We start from the raw sequence: 22,189 nt of genomic DNA on the forward strand, positions 1-22,189 counted from the left end.
TTTGTTACATTGTAGTTCTCAAGTTATACCCCGCGTAAGCTTCATTTCATTTTGTTAAGCAGGTAAGGGCGAGGCTTTCCAGACTCTGTGGCACCTTCAATTAACAAGCGACCAATGACATGAAGCAGGCCACGTGAACGATTCATGTACAAGCGATATTGACCAAACTACTAACTAAATGGTGAATAATAACACACTAAAGACATACAGATAGTGAAAGGAGTTTGTCGTCTATTTAAAGGGTTTAAACTGAAAGTGGGTCTGTGTTTCCTCTTTGAAATTATGCATAATCTAAATAAAATATTGCACTACAATTAGGGTGACCAGACGTCCCTGTTTACTCGGGTTAGTCCCACTTTTGAGCCCTGTGTCAGGTGTCAGATCATTAAAAAAAACAGTGATTTGTCCCAGTTTTATACAGGAAATGTTCCAGGTACCCTATTTTGACCAATTTGATCCAAACTAATCTAAGACTAAACCAGGACTAAAACAGGACTATCACAATTTTCGACTAATCTGATCTCGACCAACAGTTAAGAGGAGCATACATTGTCTTCTGTTTAACCAAATACTGACAATTTACAGAAATTTAAATTACACCAGTCACCCCAACCCTGGTGTGTTCAAGTTTTGAATTTTGAGAATCTGGTCACCCTAATAATAGCAATAATTTAGAAAATAACTATTATTTTGACGCCAAATGTATTTTGTGTGCACAAAGCTTTCACTCATCTTGCCCGTTCTGCTTCTGCGCCGATTCTTGTGTACATTCAAGGTTAATCAGTGTCAAAATACATACAAATTTTATTATTTTTAATATATGAGATTCTGTTCCAGCTGTTCAGATTAAGGAACCGTTCAAAAGAGCCGACTCCTTCACAAACGTCACATCAGCGTGTGCAGCTGGACATTTGGTTATTTGTTAAGGCTGACACATAGATGATCATAATGTAGCCTAGATCCTAATAAAATAATACAAGTAGTTCAGAACCAAAATAAGGCCATGTTTAATAATTTAATTTTACCATGCATAAACCATGTAGAAAATACTTTACAGCAATGACAATACTTAAACATGACATTTCATGATGCCAAAAAACAATTGTCACAGATCACTGAAGGCTCACAAGTTAGGTTAGGCTGATGGTGGTTAGTCTAAATACATGGCGAGATCAACTTGCTGACATGATTCATACCTGTAAGAATTAATAAGAAATGAACTAAACATGTACAAAATAGACCAACAAATGTACAAATATTGGTACAAAAACATCATTCAAACAACTCATTTTCTCCATTGTTTTACTTCACATAATGAGGTTCATGAAGAGATCAAAAATTTACAACAAAAAAAAATACAGTGTTTAGTCAAATTAGATACGAGGTTGCACGTAGAAGGCTACTTAATGTGTAATAATAAAATTGGCAAGTATTCTAAGTCAGCATTGGAGTGCAAAATTAGCTTTATAACACTGCTGGAATATAATGGACAATTTCACTCACATGATTTTGAAGCTTTGAGTCTAGGGTAAAAGTTTCTGCTAATGTTTTGAGAAGTTCCTTTGGGTGTGGCATTATCATTATGGCTGTAAGCAAATTTTAAATAGTAAAGTTTTGCAATTTTTGGCAATGAAGCACGTTTATGAATACAATTTGGAATTTTAATTTAAAGTTACGAATAAGAAACAAAATCGGTTAAAGTTATGGATAAGTGATTATTGCTTTCAGTCAATTTTCGTCATGCATGTTAGGAAAATTTTTAAATTTATAGTATACGAAAGTCAATATGAAAATGCCAATTTAAGAAAGCAGTGCATTTTTACCCTAAGATGAATCCTTAAGATCAGTCAGACATTAGCAATATAAAAGTTCAAGGCATCAATTAAAACAAACTGTATGAAGATCGATTGAACAGTGTTCCCCCATTATAGTGTTTTGGCAAATGCAAGTTTTATTAACAGAAATAAGATTCTGTTGGCTTAAATTACACCGCACTATGTAACATTTCTATTTCTGCCTGTTTCTGTGGATATGCTTCATTGCTGTGCCTGAAATGTTACAGTATATGGCATTAAACTTAGCATCTTTCACCATGGAGACAAGTGGGTGATGGTAGCTGATAGATAAGCTTAAAGTCATACTGTGATACACTCCAGGCAAGGCAATAGCATCTCCATGGAGACAAGACAAAAAGTTACACAGTGCAACTTTAAAAGGCACTATACCTGAATTTTTCCATCTTAAAAACATGAAAAACAGAACTACCAGTAGTTCATTTTCTTCACTTACCTAATGCATTCCAAGTGTTCTAATTATTCATGGCAATGACAGATGCACTTTTCACAACTCTCAGACCAGAGTGGAGTTTTGCCATAACAGTAAAGCTAACAACAACTAGCATGCTTAACACGTACTTCCTGATTATCTGACACCTTTCTGATCAGAATCAGACAGTACGCAGCAGATATATTTTAACCTCAAGATGAGCTTAAGCAATATATCTGGACTGGGCCAAGACAAATTTAGCTTTTATACAAGGGAAAATTCAGGTACAGGGTCTTTAAGAATATTTATGTGGAGAAACACTTATTTAATCGACCTTTAACATAAAAGTATTTACTTCCTCGCATATTTTTCCAAAGGCATCTCATTTCTCCTTCAATCCTTCCCTTAGTGTCCTTCACGTATTCACAGACGAACTACACGCATCTCTGTCCCCTGTGTCTCCGTCGTCCTCTCAGAATAGGACGTCTTCGTTCGTGATGAGAGTCTCCACCACCAGTCTCTGATACCGGATGTCGTTGAGAGCCGTCATGGCGTCCAGGTCGGCGGCCCGCATCAGTGTGGGGCCGAAGACGATCCCGAGGTTTTCACTGGACATCAGGTTGTCCTTTTCATAATCTGTTACCCTGGAAAACATAATAGTGTAGACCGAAAATAGTCAACAGGTTGCAAGTCAAGTCAAGAATTGAAACAGTGAATCATTTCATACAGGCTTTGACTGCAGTGGTTTTGATGTAAATTCTGAATGTTTTGCAATTAATGGGTCAAAATCAATATTATGTAACCTAAGTGGTCATGGAAATCCTGTTCGTTTGGTTATAACATCCCACAATATGGCTTAAAACCCGGCTGAGAATGTTCTGAAATATGGTTTAAAATTTCTAGAACTATTAAATCGTGCAGGTGACAGTATGACACCTCTAGTTACACAGCGTTATATACATATTATCAGTTATTACATATATTTAGTGTATTTGTTTTCAACTACTCCATTTTTGTAATTGATTGAATCTGAATTTGTAATTATCATTCAGATTTGATAATTTGTATTGCCAAAGCCCTAGCCTGATTCATCAGCCTGACCTTGCAGTTTTAGAATTCGTTCGCTCGACAGTAGGCAAGTAATTTTTATCATTTAACCAATCGCTGCTATTTGGTCATGACGTATGTAATGCGCCACTAACGGGCTAACTGGTATATTAAGCTTTCCTCAAATCCTGTAGGAAGAAGGACAATAACGTCTTTCCCCTTGATGAAATTCACCAAACATTCTCTTTATTCCAGCTTTAAATCCTCGATCTCAGGAATCATTGACAACACTGAATATATGGCTCTTCGCTGACTGGCTAGTGCCGGAACTTGCACTTTAGGGATTTTTGCGAACAGTCTATTGTATTTTGATTCCTGACCTAATTGCTGGAGAGAAATGAAACTGAGTGGAGGCACTAGGTGGCGCTAGCTTGACTAACAAAGACCATGGTAATATAAATAGTATCCTATACATCATTATTTCTTCATTGTCAAAAAGGGAATCAGATTTCTTTATGTAGCCCCCAGGTTCTAAAACAGCACATTCTCAGTTTTTCCTTGGACATAATTGAATTCTAACCGTAACACATTAGTTATAATAATGTTCTGCCTTGATAATGCTGAAGGCTGTAAAATGTCCCAACCTCTTGAGGTGAGCCATGAGGTATCGCAGAGTCTCACAGTGGGCAGGGGGGAGGAGCTTCAGAGCTTCATGTAGAGACTCCAGACGTTTTTCCGGATCTGTAATTTCTACGCACCAAAAGAATACATTATACAGTTTGGTATCCTCCGGTTACATTAAATAGGATTGGAGGCTGGTTGAGCGCTCCTGCAGAGAGGACTTACTTGCACTTTCTATGAAGCGTGGATAGGCGTCGTAGGTGATGAGGGGGATGGGGAGCTCTCGGAAGTACAGTTTCAAGGCTCCGGTGATGATGTTGATGTCTTCATAAACGTTGGAAGATATATCTGCCTTCTCTCCATCTGCAAGAAAATCAATTATAAACAATGAGTATTGGTAGATATGCATTAGATATGATCTGGGCTTTTTCATTTCATACAATTATTATCATGGTGTTACGCTTATATCCAAGGACATGTTATTGCTTTACCAAAATGTATGCCACTACACATATCTTGCGTTACAGGTGTTTTAGCAGTTAAAAAACTACCTTGAAAAACATGCATTGTGTCCACGGATCTGACCTCTCTGGTGGTGTCAACAATTTGTCTCCATGAATAGATCATTTAAATGCTACTTGTGGTTTTCACTTTTAGTTGTTTTAGATGTCATACTCCTAGACGGGTAGCCAGGCTGGTGCCACCGAGTGCCTCCGCTCAATTTAATTTCTCTCCAGCGACTAGGTCAGGAATCGGAATACACTAGACGGTTCGCAAAAACTCTGGAAGTGCGAGTTCGGGCACCAGCCAATCAGGGAAGAGCCAATTCTGTGTTGGCAATGATTCCCGAGATCAAAGACTTAAAGCAAGAATAAAGAGAATGTTTGGTGAATTTTATCAAGGGGAAAGGCGTTCTTCCTATGGGATTTGAGCAATTGGGTAAATGATAAAAAGTACCCGCCTACCATAGAGCGAATTAATTCTAATGCTGAGAGGTCAGACGGTTTCTACGAAGTGAAACCGACCGATGAATCAGGCTACTAGACGGAAGCACGAGCCAAAATTCCCTACATATTAACACAGTATTTTCCCATTACATATCTAAAACGTAAATTCACAAATGTTTAACCTGATCATTTGTAGTGACTAGACCTATGAACTTCATGTATTCATTTGCCCCCCATCTGTATTAAACTTTCTTTGATAATATGTTGTGATGGAAGATTACAGGTATGACTACAGAGACCAGAAGGTAGCAGACTAGAAAAATTATACCTAGACTACAGCTAACCACTAATTTTCCAGTTTTTTGTGTTTACATGTTTGTAGGGGCCATTATTACCTGTAACCTCCCATTTATATAAGGCAGATCTGACCTGTTATTTGGGCTGTTTAATGGAGGTCTACTCTTTTTTACTGTAGCTGGGTACTGGTATTTAACCAACTAAACTGGTAATATCAAAACGTGTAACATTTTATAGTGATTAAACAATGGCCAAGTAAGAGAATATATGAAAAGGGTCTTGCATATGGGGTCTTACCTCTGTCAAACGCCAACTTGACATCTTCAATCAGCTCACTGAATCCTGATATTCTGTACAACCCCTCGGACTGAAGACCTGCAGACACGTCAAATATTTGCTCATATCAGAAAAAATAAATGAAAAAATAAATGAATAAATAAAAAATACCACCAGAGCGACAGACAATAAAGATTGATTGGATGAAAATGGAAAACAGAGGGCTTTAAGTCAATTTTCTCTCCAATCAAGTTCAATTACAACAAGTGAAAGCTTATTGATTTGACATATTAGGGCACTTCAGTCACTCAATAAAACCGAGCATCCCAGGAGACATTAGATATTCAATGAGTGGAGAGTGGAACACAAAGAAAACACAATATATTTCTTACAGTTGAGTTTACGCCTTACCTCTAGCTTCTATTTCCTGTATGCACATATCCACCACCATTGGCCGTTTTGTGTTGTGTGCTTTGACCAGCGTCGTTAGATCACAACTGTATACTTTCTTAACGTGCCGGAGGTCTGGTTGGCAGTCATTGGGAACCACCTTGGAGCACTGTTTGTGGACGTTCAACCCGCAATCTGCAAAACAAAAAGAACGCAAGATATTTTAAAGAGAAGGTATTTTACTTCTATGGGGTATTAATTGCTATAACAGATCACCTTTTTTGTTACCTTTTATTGTTGTGAAAATGCTATATTCGCCACAAACAATGAATTAAGTCTCCCTTTCTTTTGCTCTCTGTGTTAACTCACTCTCCCTTCAGAGCGCTATCACAACACCCCTCTAATGAAACTAGAATCAGGTTTGTATATTTATGCAGAACTGTTGTGTGGGAGCATGGATGACGTAGGCTTGTGGGCTTAGAACTGGACAGAAACCTAAAGCGAACCGTAAAGAGGGTTCGAATAGGACCTGGGAGAGATTGATAAATTACTCAAACATGAAAGGATGACATCTAAATCCTCTTCCGGCATGTTTTTAATGAAGGAACAACGTTATATCATTGTAGAAAGCTAAAATATATATTGCATAACACTTGCTATTTTAACAATGAATGGAAGATATTGCATAACAAGGGAACTATCGATTTGAGAGGAATGTTTCTTGGCAACTAAATTCAGCGTGACTCATTTTTGAATGAGTCAGGGAACCTACGCGTGCTGTCCTAATTTAAATTCTGGGATAGAGCTACAGTGTGAAGAACAAATCAATATTTTAGATGGACAATTTTTTTTTTTTTTTTACCTGCACATTTGACTCCCTGAGCGATGAGACCCCACATGAAGTTGGCACAGTATTCGCACCAGTGTGGACCCCTAAACGTGTGAACCTGGAGGAAGAAAGATAAGAGATGGACAGATATAACATTAAAAAAGGGAGAGAAAACACTATAAGATCAAGTCAGTGGAAGGAAAATTGAATAGAAAGTTGTTTTTATGCGAAAATGTATTGTATAGAATGGCAATCTGGGATAAACCTGGCACTATATTCTCCTTTTATACAGGCTTGGGACTGCCTTAAAAGACTCCACATTAATAATTATGTAATATTATGACATTTACTTACAGTTTATGTTATGAAAAGTCAATTAACAAATCATATTAATACTAGACTCCAAAATTGTTATCACCTTTCCCAATCAAAATATTTAACTTGAAAGGATCAAAACAAAACAATTCAATGGAAAAACCTGATATAATAGTTATTTAGAGGCTTTTTTTGTGTGTAGCTACTATTTTGATGTCAATAACAATACATAACAGCTACATAGCCGCATCATTGCACATTTACACAACAGCTGCATGTTCTAGAAACAAATGCCAAGTGTGCACTATTATGTGTAGGTTGCATGTTCTCTGCGGTGTCCTGGGTGAATCTGAATAAGTCCCCCCATGCAAAATCAGCACTTTCCATGTACAACACACACACAATCGCGCACAAACACACACAAGAACGCTTCTCACCTTGAAATTATGGACTTTCTCGTACTTGGGCATCAGGTCACTCTCCCTCAGCGTGGCCCGGCGCACCAGCGATGTCAGCTGTGAAAGGGCAAAAGATCGGATTGGTTGCCAGAAAGCAGAGGCAGGGGATTTGGGCTTAGGGGGGGAGGGCATCCGATGGAAAAACCCGCTCCCCGCGCTCGTATCTGGGATGCCGTTGGACGTCACAGGTAAAGAGGGGATCGAACCGCTGACCGCCGATGTAAACAGCGTCCCTTTCTGGCTCGCGTCCTTCTTGCTTCGTCTACCTCTGGATCGCTTTTTCACCTTTTTAGCGATGTAAGCTTCTCTACTTGGCATGGTGGCACTTAAAATACACTGCTTCCAACTAAACTAGGGATTTCATTCATAAAAAAATACTACTACAAAGCAAAACAATGAATGAAAACAATCCAATTCTTCTGTGTTAGTGTAATTTGAAGAATAGAATGCTTTGTTTCAACTAAACTAGGCTGCCCATTCATAAAAATCCACCTCTACTACAATGCGAGCCAAGAAACCAAAACAGCGCAATTCTTCTATATCCACAATTAACAGGGTAATTTCTAAAGTAAAAAAATCTCAAATTTTTCCAGATCCGAGAATAAAAGTGAACCGTGTCCGTTCGTTGTTGTTAAGGTGAGCTCCGCAGCCCACATGGCTCGCTGTGTGTCCGTTGTAATCCTCTTTGCCATTGCTCTAAACGTCACCGGGCACCACTACAGCGAAGGGAGGGAGAGAGAAAGAGAGTGAGAAAGACGAAAGAAAGGAGGGAGGGAGTGGGAGAGGAGGAGGAATAAATTGAAGGTGGTGTGTGCGCGTGTAGGAGGGTATTCATCACATTGCGGGGATTAAAAGACGTGGACGCACTCGAATCGTGCGGACCTGCTTCCTTTATTGGGGACAAAAAAATGACGTAAAATACTTAATTATTAAATCAACATGTACTAGATTTTTCCCATGTATTTGAGGAAAATTTGTCATGCCCAAGTATAGATATATTGTATAAGCAGAAATATTAACTGTTGTGTGCTGTCGGCATCTGCCTTTAAAGCATTTTATTGAGTATCAGGAAGTGTGTGTTAGCATGCTAGTTGAGGTTAGCTTTACTGTTACACTGAGTCTCAATCACTTGTAAAGCAACCACATCGTTTCTGAATTTTTGAAACTACGTCATGAGTTTTTTTTCTTCTTCTTCTTTTCTGTTACAATGTATGTATGTAGTACGTATATGATTATTGTTTCTCTCTTGGCACAACTCGAAATAAAAATGAATCAAATCAACACTGCTCTGCTTTCTGGGATTTGTGAAAAATAAAAGAAAAAATCGTGTGAATAATTTGGATGTTCAGAATGCATAAGATAAGCGAGGAATAACTTTGAACGTTTAAAATGAATTAGTTCGTTTTTCAGATAAAAATCAGATACAGCGTTTTTAAGATAGGCCTTAAAATACGTGAAGGTTAGACAAGGTTACGGTTGCGCAAGTAGTATCTATGTTTAAGGTCAGGATTGGTCTAAAGGAAATGAACGCAAGTCTATGTAATGTCCCCCACAAGCACGGAAACCCAGCGCCGGCGTGTGGCAGTAATGGATGAATTTAACAGGTCACATTGAGGAGGGAACCAGCCAATGACGTTACAGCGTTCGCATGTTGTTGGTTGCCTCGGTTGTCCCAGGAGAGCAGAACAACAGAGGAGGTAGAATAATGCGGGGGACTTTGTGGGTACAGGAATCAATAGCCAGTAGCAGTGTGTTAAATAACTCACATAATAAAAGTACATTTCTGTATAATTAGGATATAAATATGGAAATTGGTATTGAATGATGATTTCTTATTTCCTTTGGGCGTTTTCATACCAGGCAATGCAGACAAAACAATTTCCTTCGTTTCGTGTAGTGATTTACATATGGAGTCTTATGCCAGATGCCCTTCCTACCATCTTTCCATCCTTTACTGATAGAAGTTGTGACTGTAATATTATGAAGTATTGTAAGTATTATTCGATGAAGTATTATTATGACTTGCTAATTAACAGAGGTGGGAAGAGTAGCCAAAATTGTATAAATGTAGGAGTACCCCTACTTAAAAATAATATTAGTCAAGTGAAAGTACAAGATAGTATTCCAAGAAATTACTCAGGTAATTCAAGTAACTCAAAAGTAAAAAAGAATTTGGTAAAGCTACGACTACTCAAGTACCCAAACATTTACTCAAGTAATAGTACTGTACTGTTACCTCAAAAAATATTTATTATCGTATTTTTTGGACGATAAGTCACGCTTTTTTTCATGGTTTGGTGTTCCTGCGACTTATACTCCGGTGCGACTTATATATTAACATTTTCAGACTGACAGTCGCGAGAGGGCACTCTAGGCTTGTGTGTTAGTATCTAGTACTACCATTACTCCTGTACCATTGTCACTTTGCACTCTACTGCGCATGTCTCCTGCAGAAAAAGCCGCTGTCTTGCCGCATATAGTGAAATATGCAGCCGAAAACAGTAATTGAGCAGCAGAAAGTAAGTTTGGAGTGAGCGAGAAACTTAGGGACTGGCAGAAAGCAGGGATGGAGAACACAGGTTTATGGTAACCGGGCGAGTGCTCCATGCAACTTTCCTGGAAGTCACTGGATGAATCGACCAAGCCTGAACTTCAATGACAATCGAAACAATCCTGTCTGGATTCAGAAAGGCCGGAATAATTCTAACTGGAACTTATGCTGAGTCTGACAACAGCTACGCAGAAAAGGAAGCAGTGCTCTTTTTACATCATTGATCTATGGTTTATCTCCGGAGGTTGCATAGAAGTGACACCAAGAATGAAGAATTCAATGGATTTAGTGATTTGGAGTGAGATCATGAGTTTGGTAAACTTTTATTCTGTTGTTTATGCTATAATTATCTGAATAACTGTTAATATGTTATGTTAACATATTAACGCCTATTCAGTCTGTTGTTCTCTATTGTGCTGTTATTACTATAACTTTCCTTTCAAGATGAAATGTCGGTTCCTGGTCTCTGATTTTATAAAATACATTCCCCCAAAAAGTGTGAGTTATAGTCCTGTGCGACTTTTTTTTTTTTTTTTTCTTCTTCATTGCGCATTTTTTGGCTGGTGCGACTTATACTCTTTAGCAACTTATAGTCTGGAAAATATGGTAAGTAGCAGCAGAAGTACAGTCTCTGAAAACTACTCTGAGAAGTACAATTTCATTAAAAAGTAACCCAAGTAAATGTATTTGAGCAAGTCTTGCAAGTACTTCCCACCTCTGATAATAAGCAATAGCAATTTTACGTCTTTAATTAAACTAACCGCTAAGAAAAAAGTACTATGCACAACCTGCACACTATTTAAAATCATAAAACAGTTAGTTGCTGGCCTAATTTTGCTTAACATATTTTGTATTAAATTTAACTTCTACTCCTCTTCTTCCATCATGTCCGCCACTCTCCGCTGACTTTTAACAAGAGCCCTTAAAACCCCATTATCTTTATCACTCCCTCTGGCGCTACGAAAACCTCATTTAATTTACAAGCTAAAACGCCTCCTCAATAACTACCAATGACTACACGCAGTATTTTTACTCTCCCATAGCTACTAGTACTGGTTTCAATGTCACAACCTTGTTCCTGCTTTGTCTGCAATTCCAGCCAATTACACAACACATAGCAGAACTCGTATGTGCTGGGACATTGATGTATATGGTGCAGTGGAGTTGGTCATGCATTGCGGGTCACACCGGGGCCTTGGTGGGGGTCTACATAACCGGAGGACACATTTAAATGAATGGGAAGGGTATCTTTTAATGTACTGTGTATGTCTGCTGTATTGTATAAGGTATAAAGGCCATGTGAGGTCCAAACTGATTAGTAATTTATGCGTCACCGAGCTTCACTGCAAGACAAAGCTGCAGAGTGGACGTTTCTAGGAGGTTCTTCAAAATAAGGATGAATTTTTAAAAAATATATAGAAGAGATGAATGAAACTATATCCAAATCTCACTTTGTTATATTAATTGTAGTTTTGTTGAAAATTTTGTTCTACTTTCGGCCTCTACAAACATGTCTTCTCTTAAATGTTAATGCTTTTGGACAGTTTTACAATATACACTTCGATCTGAATCATGATTTAAAATACTCGATGTAACTTTTCTGGTGGGAGATGTGTCATTTGCTTGTCCCTATGGAGACTGTATGTATCCACTGTATGAATCATACAAGATAAATACGTTTAACACCAATCACAGATGTGTTTACTGCTCAAAAATACCTTGAACATGCATTGTTACTTTGAATAGGGTCGCCACTCCACAGATATGACCCAATACTTGACCTGATAGCATCATCATAGAGGAGAAATATGAGTTTAACGCCATACAGTGGAACTTCCGAGGCAAAACGATAAAATTTCCACAGGGACGAACCCCCACTAGAAAAGTTGCATAGTGCACATTTATATTGCAAATCCGATATTACTTTTGGATACTATGCAGCACAAAGTAGAAAAATGTTGTCCCCTCTGCTTTTTAGAGATGAGAAATGGTGTCCTCGGTAATATTTTGGTACTTTTAATATCATTACATTGTTGTTTTCCATAATGTCTTAATGGCTAATCATGTCCCAGCTGAATGAGTCATTATCACCACTCCTGCCTCCTTAACAGTTTGCAGACAGCTCTAGGACACAGCGGCGGAGTGCGTTCTGCAGGCACCCCGCTCTTATGTAACTCTGCTGCAGAGCCCTTGGCTGGAGGCCACTTCTGCTCTGCATCTTTCCTCCTCCTCCTCCTCCTCCTCGTCTTCTTCCTCTCTCTTCAGCACCTCGCAACCCTTATCCCTCCATCCTCTCTGTACTGTATAGATTCAAACTTCACTCAAAGCCTTACATAAACTCTCTGCAGTTTGTTTCTATTTCAGTAGCTTTCTAAGAAAGACGAAAAGGGAAAAACTGTATTAAAATAACTATGTTTCAATTTCTCCTCAATCTTAATCATAACCATAACGGGAGTAATTTATAGGGCCAATAACTAGTTTACTATACACAATATTTACTTTTTTTATGTCTATTGTTGTTGTGGCAGCACACGCATACTAACACAGTAACTAATAGAGTTCCAATGTTTCAAAATGAATTATTATCCCCAATATTCTTTAACCAAACTATCCGCTGAACCACTTTCCATATCACACTGTTACACACTTATCCGGTCAAGAGGAATTGTCCTTCATCAAAGTGGGACTACTAAACAGCTAAAATTCACTCACAACCACTTTTCAAATAGAGCTGCTAAACTGGGAAGTACCTGGAGGACACAAAAAAGAGCGAGGGGCGGCGTCTGGACATAAGAGGAACACTGCGATTGGTAAAACTGGTATCCACACTTCAAACTTCGAACTGCAGCCAGGTGTTTGTAGTTTGACACACCTAGATGGACAGTCTTATGTGATGTCACCAACTACTGGAAACTGCAGAGGCCACTGAAGGCAGCCTTAGATTTAGATAAGATTTAGGCGTTTTTGACCATAATGCAGCAAATATACTAAGTATTAAAGTTGCCAACAATTACTAGGAAAAGTAGAAAGCACTTTTAAAACACCATATACACAGATGAGTAGTGAATAATAATGAATTTGTCTACTACAGATTTCTTAATGCAGTTGGAATACACAATGTTAAGACTTATTTCAGCTTACCCTCTCTTCAGCGTTATCTTTAGCGGGTACTGGACCGTCTGGCACATCCGGGCTGATGGGCAGATGTTTCTTCAGAGTAGGTTCCTGGTTCAGGGTAGTGTAGCCGACGTGCTCATAGATGGGGTTTATGGTCATCTTAGCGATATACTCTGCAGCCTAGTAGAAACAAGATGGATAACCTAATTAATTAACAACTCAGGAATATAAAAAGTTAATAAAATAAATGATGACAAACCTTAGTCTCAATATATAGTGTGATAAGGCCATCTGTGACCAAGTCGTGGATGGACTCAAACCTCTTCTCTCCGACAAAGTGCTTCCCATCATGGTAGAGACGGAAGTTTCTAGTCTGGTTCCCAAACCTAAAGCAAATTCACAAAGATATAATGTGAAAGGTAACATATTACGCTTTTTTCTCATCCATGTAATAATGTTGTTTCCTTATCACAAACATACATGGAGTTTTGTTTCATTCACACATTTTTAATACACAAACCCTGCATATTTAGGCTTAGTTCTTCTCTCAAATAGAAAACACTCAGTTCCACCTTGTGATGTCATACAGGAAGTGCTCCACTGTGTTTTTAATCTCCACACACCTTCACTAGTATCATTTAGATAATTGATAATAGATCATTTCAGCTATGTAATTGCCGATCTCTACTAAATAAAGGGTAAAACGTTGCTGTTCATTTGAAAACTACAGCTTCATGACATCACAGTGTGGAACAGAGCATTTTGAGATGTAGACAAACTAATAATAAAAAGTTACTCAAATGTAGGTGAATGCATCAAAACATTACAACATGGATAAAAACTTACAAGAGTCAATTGTGTGTAATATAGGACCTTTAATGAAGCCTAATTCATTCAATGAGCAAACAGTTTAATAAGAATGATTCAGGATTAGTAACTTTTTTAATTAAAAAGTTAGGAGTTAGGAGAATATTAATTAGGTAACTACTAAGCCTGACTCATTCTTAACAAACTATTTGTTCATTTTGAATTAATAATGCAAGACTTAAGGCAATTAAATATGTAGTTATAAATTACCACCAAATTAACTAGTATGGTACTTGTTTTAAAATAGTAGGTGTTTATTAATTATAAGCAACATTGCCTTAACAGACTGCAATACAACCACCAAGAGTTAAAACAGCCTGTTACATCATTAACCCAAAAGCCAACCTTGTTCTTCTTTACCAATCCACAGTGGACTTGTATTTATGGAAGGTGATAATAACCAAAGGGATGAGCACGGGTGGGAGAATGAGAGGGGACTATGAATAGACTAAACTGACCCAAAAGCTCGCCGTGTGCCACATTCAAAATGGAGTCATGTGCCAATTGAAATCAGTGAGACTTTGTGATGTGACAGCTCCTACTCCAGTGAATCATGCTAGCACTGCGTCAGGCCAAGTGAGAATAAAGTAGATCAAGAGTTTTTGGAAAAGTTCTTTAAGAAATTTTGTTGGAAACTAGCTAATGCCAGAAATACCTAATCTACTGTACCTAACCTTCAGAAAAGAAATGTACTACACCAAATACATAGTTTAAAAAGGTCTAAAACTCTTTGAAACTACTTCATATTTTTCTTTTACTTTTCATCACATATTCTTTTGAAACTCTACCCTTAAAAACCACACTCTTTCTATACTGACTTGCTCAACCTAGACAGCCAACCGACCTGACACAAGGCTGTGAAATTACTTAGTTTTCAAAACTGTGTAATAAAAAAAAATATATATATATAAATAAAATACATTCTAGTCTTAATGATTTTGGCACAAATTCCCCTCACCAAACTAGAAGAAAAGCCATTATTATGCCATTCCATTACGAACCAAATAATCCTGATTAAGATCTGCTTTTTGTCATAACTGAGCAGCCATGTGTTCCTAAAATTACATAGTGATAAAGATCATGAAGGAGTAGCATTACCACATGCAAGAGAGAGAATTTGGTAGCTATTGTTGATCTCCAAGTAAAATTTTGATTAACTTTAATTACAATGCTACATAGTATTTGTACTTTCTGTACCTCAGAGCTAGTGTGTATGTGCCTGGTTGCCTCTGACTCTCCCTGATGAGGTAGCTGCCTTCTGCTTGGCTCAGTAACTGGTCAGCCTCTTCTCTGGAGATCATCCCATGGTACCTTAAAGACGACAACATTGTAAAAAACATAATGTAGCTGTAGATGTATTTTTTAAAACTGGCAACTGTTACTTACTCTCTTCCATAGTATTTTGGACGGTTTTCTACCTGGATAGACAAAAAGAGAATTATTATTTTTTTGTGAATTAACAAGCTCTTAGTAAGGCCTGTCACGATAACAAATTTTGAAGTTCAATTTATAGTTGAAGTAACTATAAACGATAAAGGATAATATTGAAACCAGAATTATCCCCAAAAATTCTAAATGTACAATACTATTTAAAAAAATATGACCTGCAATAAATAAATAGCAGAATGAATGACTTCATTTGTATCTATAATGAGTCATAAAAGTTCATAATCCATCCTTCTGCATCTCAAAACTTATCGTAGTACAGAAAAATTACTTCATATTTCTCATTAGTACAAGTAAGAAGTACAAAAACACAAACGTGCAAAAAGTACACAATAAACACTGACCCCAAATATGATTATTCCTTCTAACATGTACTGAACGATAAGTCGATATAGTATTTATTGTGGCGAGTCTAGTCTTGGTAAACATTTTCCCAGACTTTGGCAGCCTGTAGACCAGTAAGTGAGAGGCTTGTAGGTGGAGGTGAGGAGAATATTGCATGAGTCAGATAAAAACCTGGTCTTGAACATTCGGCTGTCAAGAGAACTGCTGCCGAGCCAATAAATCAACATAGCACCAACAAACGGCAGGGCATATTAATTTGGCATATATGTGGAGGACTAAATAATAAGTTATACAACATGTTCAAGTCAGATAGAGTTTGGCATAATATTGTCCATAAAATAAGTTATAAATGGCTGTTCTGAAGGTATGAAAATTAGAATGTTAAGTATATTGTCTATAATATTAAAAGCTGTCAATATGACCGGGCGGATTGCTTGTAGGACATATAATCAGAGCTCTAAGCTGGCCTAAGCTTTGCAATATTGATTTATGGCTAATTTGCTGAATGTATTTCTTCAGTTTTCATCCAGTTTATTAGACATTTGCAGGCTTATTTAAATAGCATGGTCCTCATAGCATAACTGTCTCAGTAATACTTTGGACAGATTTTGTTTTCCATCTCTTTGTACTCTCCAGATCCATTTCCATGGATGATTTTCACAGAAAAAAAAAAAAAGAAAAAAAAGAAAAGAATGTCCTTATCATCATACTGACAAAGCCAGATTATTTTTGGATTTTTCAGAAAACCTTGTAAAATTACTTTTAAAGCAATTATGCTATGAGGCTAAAGATAAGATTATCATTATTAGTGGAGTAACAGAAACAAATAGAGAAAAGAGAGATATTCTTTGATGTCATTATATTGCTAATTAAGTCAGAGACTATGTTTATTAAGTTTCTTAAAGTTTAAATGCTAAATTAAATTTAGGTTAGAAGACCACATAGACTAGTATGCACTGATGGACCACTATGGAAACTACCAGCACAAATGAGAGATTACACTGATAGAATGCTAATATAAAAAGAAAATACAATAATTGAATGTTTAAATCATATTATACTAATGAATATTTAAATTAAGAATATTTTATACTGTCATCATTGCACTGGAATCAGAGTCTATTCCTTAGTATCAAAATAGACTACATTAACACTACTAAAACAACATATATTATTACATGATGCTTGCTTGTTTCCACTATTGGTTTAATATGCTGTCTATTAATAATTCTTATTATGGATGGTTTGTTTCAGATTTCAGCACTTCTTTCCTGCCCTAATTAAAATGCTTGCAAAAGTCAATCAAGCATTCCTAATTCCTTCACAGTTGTGTTACTGCATCTAGGTCAACACCAACAGTTTAACAAATGATTTCTGACAAACAACAAATCCCCATTGGGTTCCAAACATCTGGTGGAGGGTTCCCAGTGGGTCGTGCCAGTTTGTTTACCTCACAGGTGCATGTGACTCTGCGGGGATGGGGCGCCTCCTGCTGGAGCTGGTACACTAGAGTGAGAAAAAGGACTTTTAAATACATGAACTAAATCTGCAACATACGACTAAATAAATACAGATACTTACAATACGATTTCCATACAGGCCTGTAGTCATCATGGTCTGTGTAAAAAAAAAAAAAAAAAAAGTCAAGTTAAAAACACTGCCCTCAAGTGGTTAAACCTGATGTTTCTTTTTATTTTATTTGATATATTTACTAAGAAATATTTTAGCAGCCGACTAGTCAAACTAGTTAAAGTCAAACTTTTTTTTCTTCTATTGTACAGTGAGACCTTTATATGCATTATGTCAACCAAATAGGGGCTGAAATATGGGGACTGAAGGTTTCTAAAAAAATAATATTTACAAACAACAAGCTAAGTGTGTTTTTGATGAAAACAAGAAAATGTTGAATTCCTTTTTAATAGTTTGATTTAATAATGCCACTGTCCTTGTTATGTGTATGTATTTTAGAGTCTGTATAGTCTAGGCTGACCAGGGTGGTTGGTAATAATAAAATTGTGTGTGCAGTTAAAAACAATGGATTACATTTGGCCCATTGAGGACATATTCACACCTCTTTTATGACTCACAAGTAAGTCAATATACTGTATAAATCAGAGACACTTCAGTCAGTGCAACTTGGCGAGTATCAAACTACTAAAAAATAGGGACATCTGGGACATTACATGTATAATCAGTGGTTTTAGATAAAACTGGGACTGTCCCGGGTAAATAGAGACATCTTGTCACCTTAGTATAGTCCAGATAACAATGGCGATTATCAAAATTTAATCATTTTGTTTATTGTTGCAGCCCTAATAAATAGAATGACAAACATAAGCCTATGAAACATGTAAACTTTTTGACTGTTATTATGACATCTTTTTAGTGTACAACAAAAACTTCAATAACCCTGGCTGGCTGTATCCTGGGTCATAAAAAGGACATGTCACTAGTAATAAAATTTATTTACTACATCTGGGCGTCTGTATTCATGTTATGAGTGAGAAACAGCCTGTTTCCTGTCTTGGTGAACTTTGTCCACACTCTGTAAGTCTTATCTGACACAGTTCTTGTCCCTGTATCCTCTCTTCACAATAACACAAACATTAGGTTAACTTCTTCGCTCAAGGCAACATGCACAGACAGATAAACAAGCAAATTAAACCGCTAGTAATGCCTTTCAATGCATTGCTGTAGAAACCATTTTGTAATATCACATAAATTACTATTACCATTTAGATAATATATAATTTTTGAAACAATTATTAGAATCATGAAACTATTGAAAATGCAATTAAGCAAGAGTGACATAGCATATGTTCTCCATAATCTGGTGGATCATAACTTTAAACTAAAAGAATACAACAGTTAAGTAAATGAGACATCAAAACACACACACAACTGATACTTAACATTGTAAAAATTAAAGATTAATTTGTCTTACCAAAAACATTTAAGGCCATGTTGACTCTGCTACTGCTGACAATAAAGAAAGGAGCAGTGGATCTACAATCTCAACACCGCGGATCCATCTATTCTGCAAAACAGCAAAAGCGAACATTTTATTTAAGAATAAAAACTGAATCTTTATGGTGAGATTTAATCCTGAAAGTGAAAACAGTGTAAGCGATCTAGATAATGCCTGGCTCACGTTACACGATGGCTAGGTTAACGCTAGCGGATTCGGGCAGCGCTGGAGTTGGCAAAGAATAAACAAAATGGGATGCTGTATCGTTTCTCCGCGTGGAAAGGTAACTGATTATTTCGTAAACAGAACAAAATACACCAGACGTGGTTTTAAAGGCTTATATGCACGTTATTTTTCTCATATAACGGTGAGCTAATAATACAAAAGTACTCACATTCACGATTCGCATCCATTCTACAGTGTAGTCGCCATCTTGCCAGGTCACGTGAGCAGTCTCGCCCTCTCTGGGGTAACTATGGTAACTGTATATGATGATGTCGCCACTTAGCCGATCATTTAACCAGGGTAACTGCATCTCTACATTCCCTCAAACACTGATGCATATTTATTTCTTAACTAATTTGGATGAAATAAGTTGTTATATAATAATGGTATAATGATGTCCTCTATTGACAAAACAATGAGGCGAATAATAGTCAGAATACTGGGAAAACTAGGTGTATGGACCACATTCAATTTAATGTTATAAGATCATTGTATAGACAGGATGATAAAGGTTAGAGAAATGATAGCGCAACATGGCCGGTTAGCTCAGTTGGTTAGAGCGTGGTGCTAATAACGCCAAGGTCGCGGGTTCGATCCCCGTACGGGCCAGCCACATCTTTTCATTTTTCTTTGAATGTTTTTTTGAAAATGACCATCACCCCACCTTTTGTGTGCTATATTATTATAATGCATGTTGAAATGTTCAAACCACAGCTCTCCTTTTTAATTCTTATTAATAGGCTCTTCCTCCCTCATAAAACCGGTGCAGTTCTCCCGTATCAACACGGGGTGTCGCGGTTGCTTCACTCTCGCTGGTCCTCTGCGTGAGCCTGGGCTGGCTCTCACTGTAGTGCCGGGTGCCAGTGCTGGAGGCACTGTGTTGCTCTTTATTGTTCCAGTAGAAAGCTCAATGCTCGTTTCCCTGCATTTGTCTCAATGGCCACCGCTCCGAAAGCACGTCCCAGCCGAGAGTGAGAGCTGCGGCTGTGAGCAGGGGACTTCTGCGGGCAACTTTTCTCTCAAGAAGCGCGGTTTGGGATTTACGTTACGTGGTGGAAAATAAAACCTTTACTTGGGGACAATCTGTGGAGCAGAGGAGAATCACGGGTAAGGAAATCACGCTCTCCGGGACTACTAAACGAGGTTGCACGTAGCGCCTTGACTGTCTTCTTGAGGAACTGTGTCTCGTGTTGAACAAAACTACACGGGGAGAAAACGTAGCATGCATTTATTCGCTCTGTACTGACTTAACCACGTTGCCATTTTTAATACATGTGCGTGGCATGACCAACCCCATCGCATAGGTATTGAATAAGCTTGCTTCACTCACAATCTGTCGCTTCATTTTCTTAATCGGCTGAGCAGTAGGAGGTCTCCCTGTATTATTACTTACTGTAACCTCTATGCTTAATCAGTGTAATACCATTTTACCTGTCTAATTCTCTACAAAGAAAACACTTTTTAAATTTGACATAGACCTAGTGTTTTTTGTTTTGATCAATTAAGTCATGCACCATTCCCTGATCTGTTGCTACCTGCCTCTTCGTGATAGATTGCATTGTTGTCATAGTTGGAAATATTGTCACCCACAGCATGTTTATCTTCACAAGTCTTTGCACTTACAACATACGTCTGTGGAGTGTGGCAGCTTGCCTTTTAGCCTACTGACTCTGGTGCCTAAAGGATTACTCTCCTAACCTACATTTCCAGTCCTGACTTTACCTACTGTACTTGAAATACTCACAACCTTGTGCTTGTTTGTTGAAGCAGTGCAAGACCTGATTCATCAATCATCCTAGGGCTGAGAATTTAATCAAAGTCGCAATTTCAATAGATGCAAATCCCAAAAGGCTGCAGTATCATCATTTTCTCCACCAACAACAAAATACCCTGTCTTATTTTACATAAAAAACAGCTAGTATCCTGCAGTTTTGATTTGTAGTTTGTTCTGAAATGTGATTCTTGTATTAGTGTGTCAGTTTTTCTGAATCTGCCTAATGTGAAGTGTGAACAGACTCCTTTTATTAAAAAAGAAATCACAAATGTAATTGCAATGCTTGTCCGAAAAATCGCAATTAGACATTTTCCCCAAATGGTTCAACCCCAGTTCATTCATTCGTAAGGGAATCGGCGAGCCTTGACCATCTGTCCACTCCTATATCGCGTCTACCAGGTGACATCTACAATTAATTCATTGATCTCAAGGGGCAACAAATGTTGGGAGCTGGTTCACCCCCCATGTCTGATAAGGTCACCGCAAGCCTGGGTGACAAACTGAAGAGGACAGACCCCCACCCGTCCCAGCTATCGGTGACTGTTTGCCACCTTGATCCCAAACGGGGGTGGTAATGACTTCCCTGTTGGCTATTCACTTTTCTAAATCAATATCGCATACACACAACAATGGACGAAGCTCCGACTGTCCTCCTTGCTTCTCTGGAGAGCCATATACGAGTGTAATGGTTAGGAAGTGTCAACTTGATAAAGCGTGGCATAGGTCAAGTATTGATCGGTGCTTCCACTTGTAAGGTTGTCACGTTTTTGGAGTGACATCCAATATATTAGGACTACTTTTAACGTTAAAGCATTGGTGGAAATTCTGTTTTCCATCGCCCACATGTTTTTCTGTACTACCACTCAACTCCTCAGACAGCCTTTCTCTTGCTTTGTTCTCCTATCTCCATATTGTATAAGGGTGGACCATGTGGTAGACATAATAATAATATATGGGCTGCGCTACTACCTTGGTATAAACTCTTTGGCTTGGTGAATATATTGAACACTCATGAAATAGGACTTTAATATTGTGTCTTGTTTTGGAGTTGAATCTATAGTTCCAATTAAAAGTGGACTGTGTGACCTTTTTGCTTGTCTCTGTGGAGATGTTATTGCTTTTCTTGCAATGTTCCACAGTCTTTCATTTCTTCAATTACAGGTGTTTTGTACTTCTCAAAAATACCTTGAAAAACATGCATTCACCTGGTTGTTTCCATGGAGATCGACAGACGTAATGCACATTTGTATCCTGTGACACTAATTGTGATCTAATCCATAACTGGCCAGATTTTCAAGTTGCGATAGACCAAATAACGTCTTTTTTATCAATGTTCTTTCCAGCCAACCGTGTCCATCCCTCCCAAAATTATGTAACACGTAGGTCTGCATATAATTTACCCTCCACTTCCTCTATACATCCTCTTCTCTATTTTTAAAAGCATCCAATTG

The 22,189-nt window shown here is 37.7% G+C and overlaps 2 protein-coding genes and 1 non-coding gene across 6 annotated transcripts in view; 2 read left to right on the plus strand and 1 right to left on the minus strand.

Moving 5' to 3' along the window:
* Positions 1-991: 991 nt before the first annotated feature.
* On the minus strand, positions 992-19,192 carry LOC110153258 (N-chimaerin). 3 transcript variants are annotated; one of them, XM_020917140.2, is made up of 15 exons: positions 19,134-19,192; positions 18,716-18,808; positions 17,353-17,388; positions 17,222-17,277; positions 15,367-15,398; positions 15,178-15,291; positions 13,373-13,499; positions 13,138-13,293; positions 7,425-7,502; positions 6,706-6,790; positions 5,865-6,038; positions 5,475-5,552; positions 4,159-4,296; positions 3,957-4,062; positions 992-2,909 (listed from the first exon to the last, which is right to left on the minus strand). In XM_020917140.2, the coding sequence occupies exons 2-15, from the start codon at positions 18,732-18,734 to the stop codon at positions 2,738-2,740; spliced, it is 1,371 nt and encodes a 456-aa protein (XP_020772799.1). In that variant the 5' UTR covers positions 18,735-18,808; positions 19,134-19,192; the 3' UTR covers positions 992-2,737. The 3 variants fall into 3 exon arrangements, with proteins under 3 accessions (XP_020772799.1, XP_055020938.1, XP_055020940.1); XM_055164963.1 differs by having other exon boundaries at positions 18,716-18,803; positions 19,134-19,188; XM_055164965.1 differs by lacking the exons at positions 13,138-13,293; positions 13,373-13,499; positions 15,178-15,291; ... (3 more) ...; positions 18,716-18,808; positions 19,134-19,192 and adding an exon at positions 7,659-13,092 and having other exon boundaries at positions 7,425-7,559.
* A 307-nt stretch (positions 19,193-19,499) lies between these two features.
* On the plus strand, positions 19,500-19,573 carry trnai-aau (transfer RNA isoleucine (anticodon AAU)). Its single transcript has one exon. It is a non-coding gene; the product is annotated as a tRNA-Ile (tRNA).
* Positions 19,574-19,862: 289 nt separating this feature from the next.
* Positions 19,863-22,189, plus strand: part of LOC110153259 (FERM, ARHGEF and pleckstrin domain-containing protein 1-like) — a 56,929-nt gene continuing 54,602 nt past the window's right edge. For both annotated transcript variants that reach the window (XM_020917141.2, XM_055165141.1), the window contains exon 1: positions 19,863-20,071. The gene's annotated coding sequence lies outside the window, so the exon portion shown is untranslated. The remainder of the gene's footprint in view (positions 20,072-22,189) is intronic.

This window comes from Boleophthalmus pectinirostris, unplaced genomic scaffold (assembly GCF_026225935.1).
Source record: "Boleophthalmus pectinirostris isolate CB_2022bp ecotype Guang Dong unplaced genomic scaffold, ASM2622593v1 HiC_scaffold_11, whole genome shotgun sequence".
In the NCBI taxonomy this organism is placed as follows: Eukaryota; Metazoa; Chordata; class Actinopteri; order Gobiiformes; family Gobiidae; genus Boleophthalmus; species Boleophthalmus pectinirostris.

Coding starts and splice junctions, on each gene's coding strand:
- LOC110153258 (XM_020917140.2), bottom strand. Junction 15,399..17,221: donor GAGTCACATGCACCTGTGAG/GTAAACAAACTG, acceptor TTGTCTATCCAG/GTAGAAAACCGTCCAAAATA. Junction 4,063..4,158: donor ACGCTTCATAGAAAGTGCAA/GTAAGTCCTCTC, acceptor TTTGGTGCGTAG/AAATTACAGATCCGGAAAAA.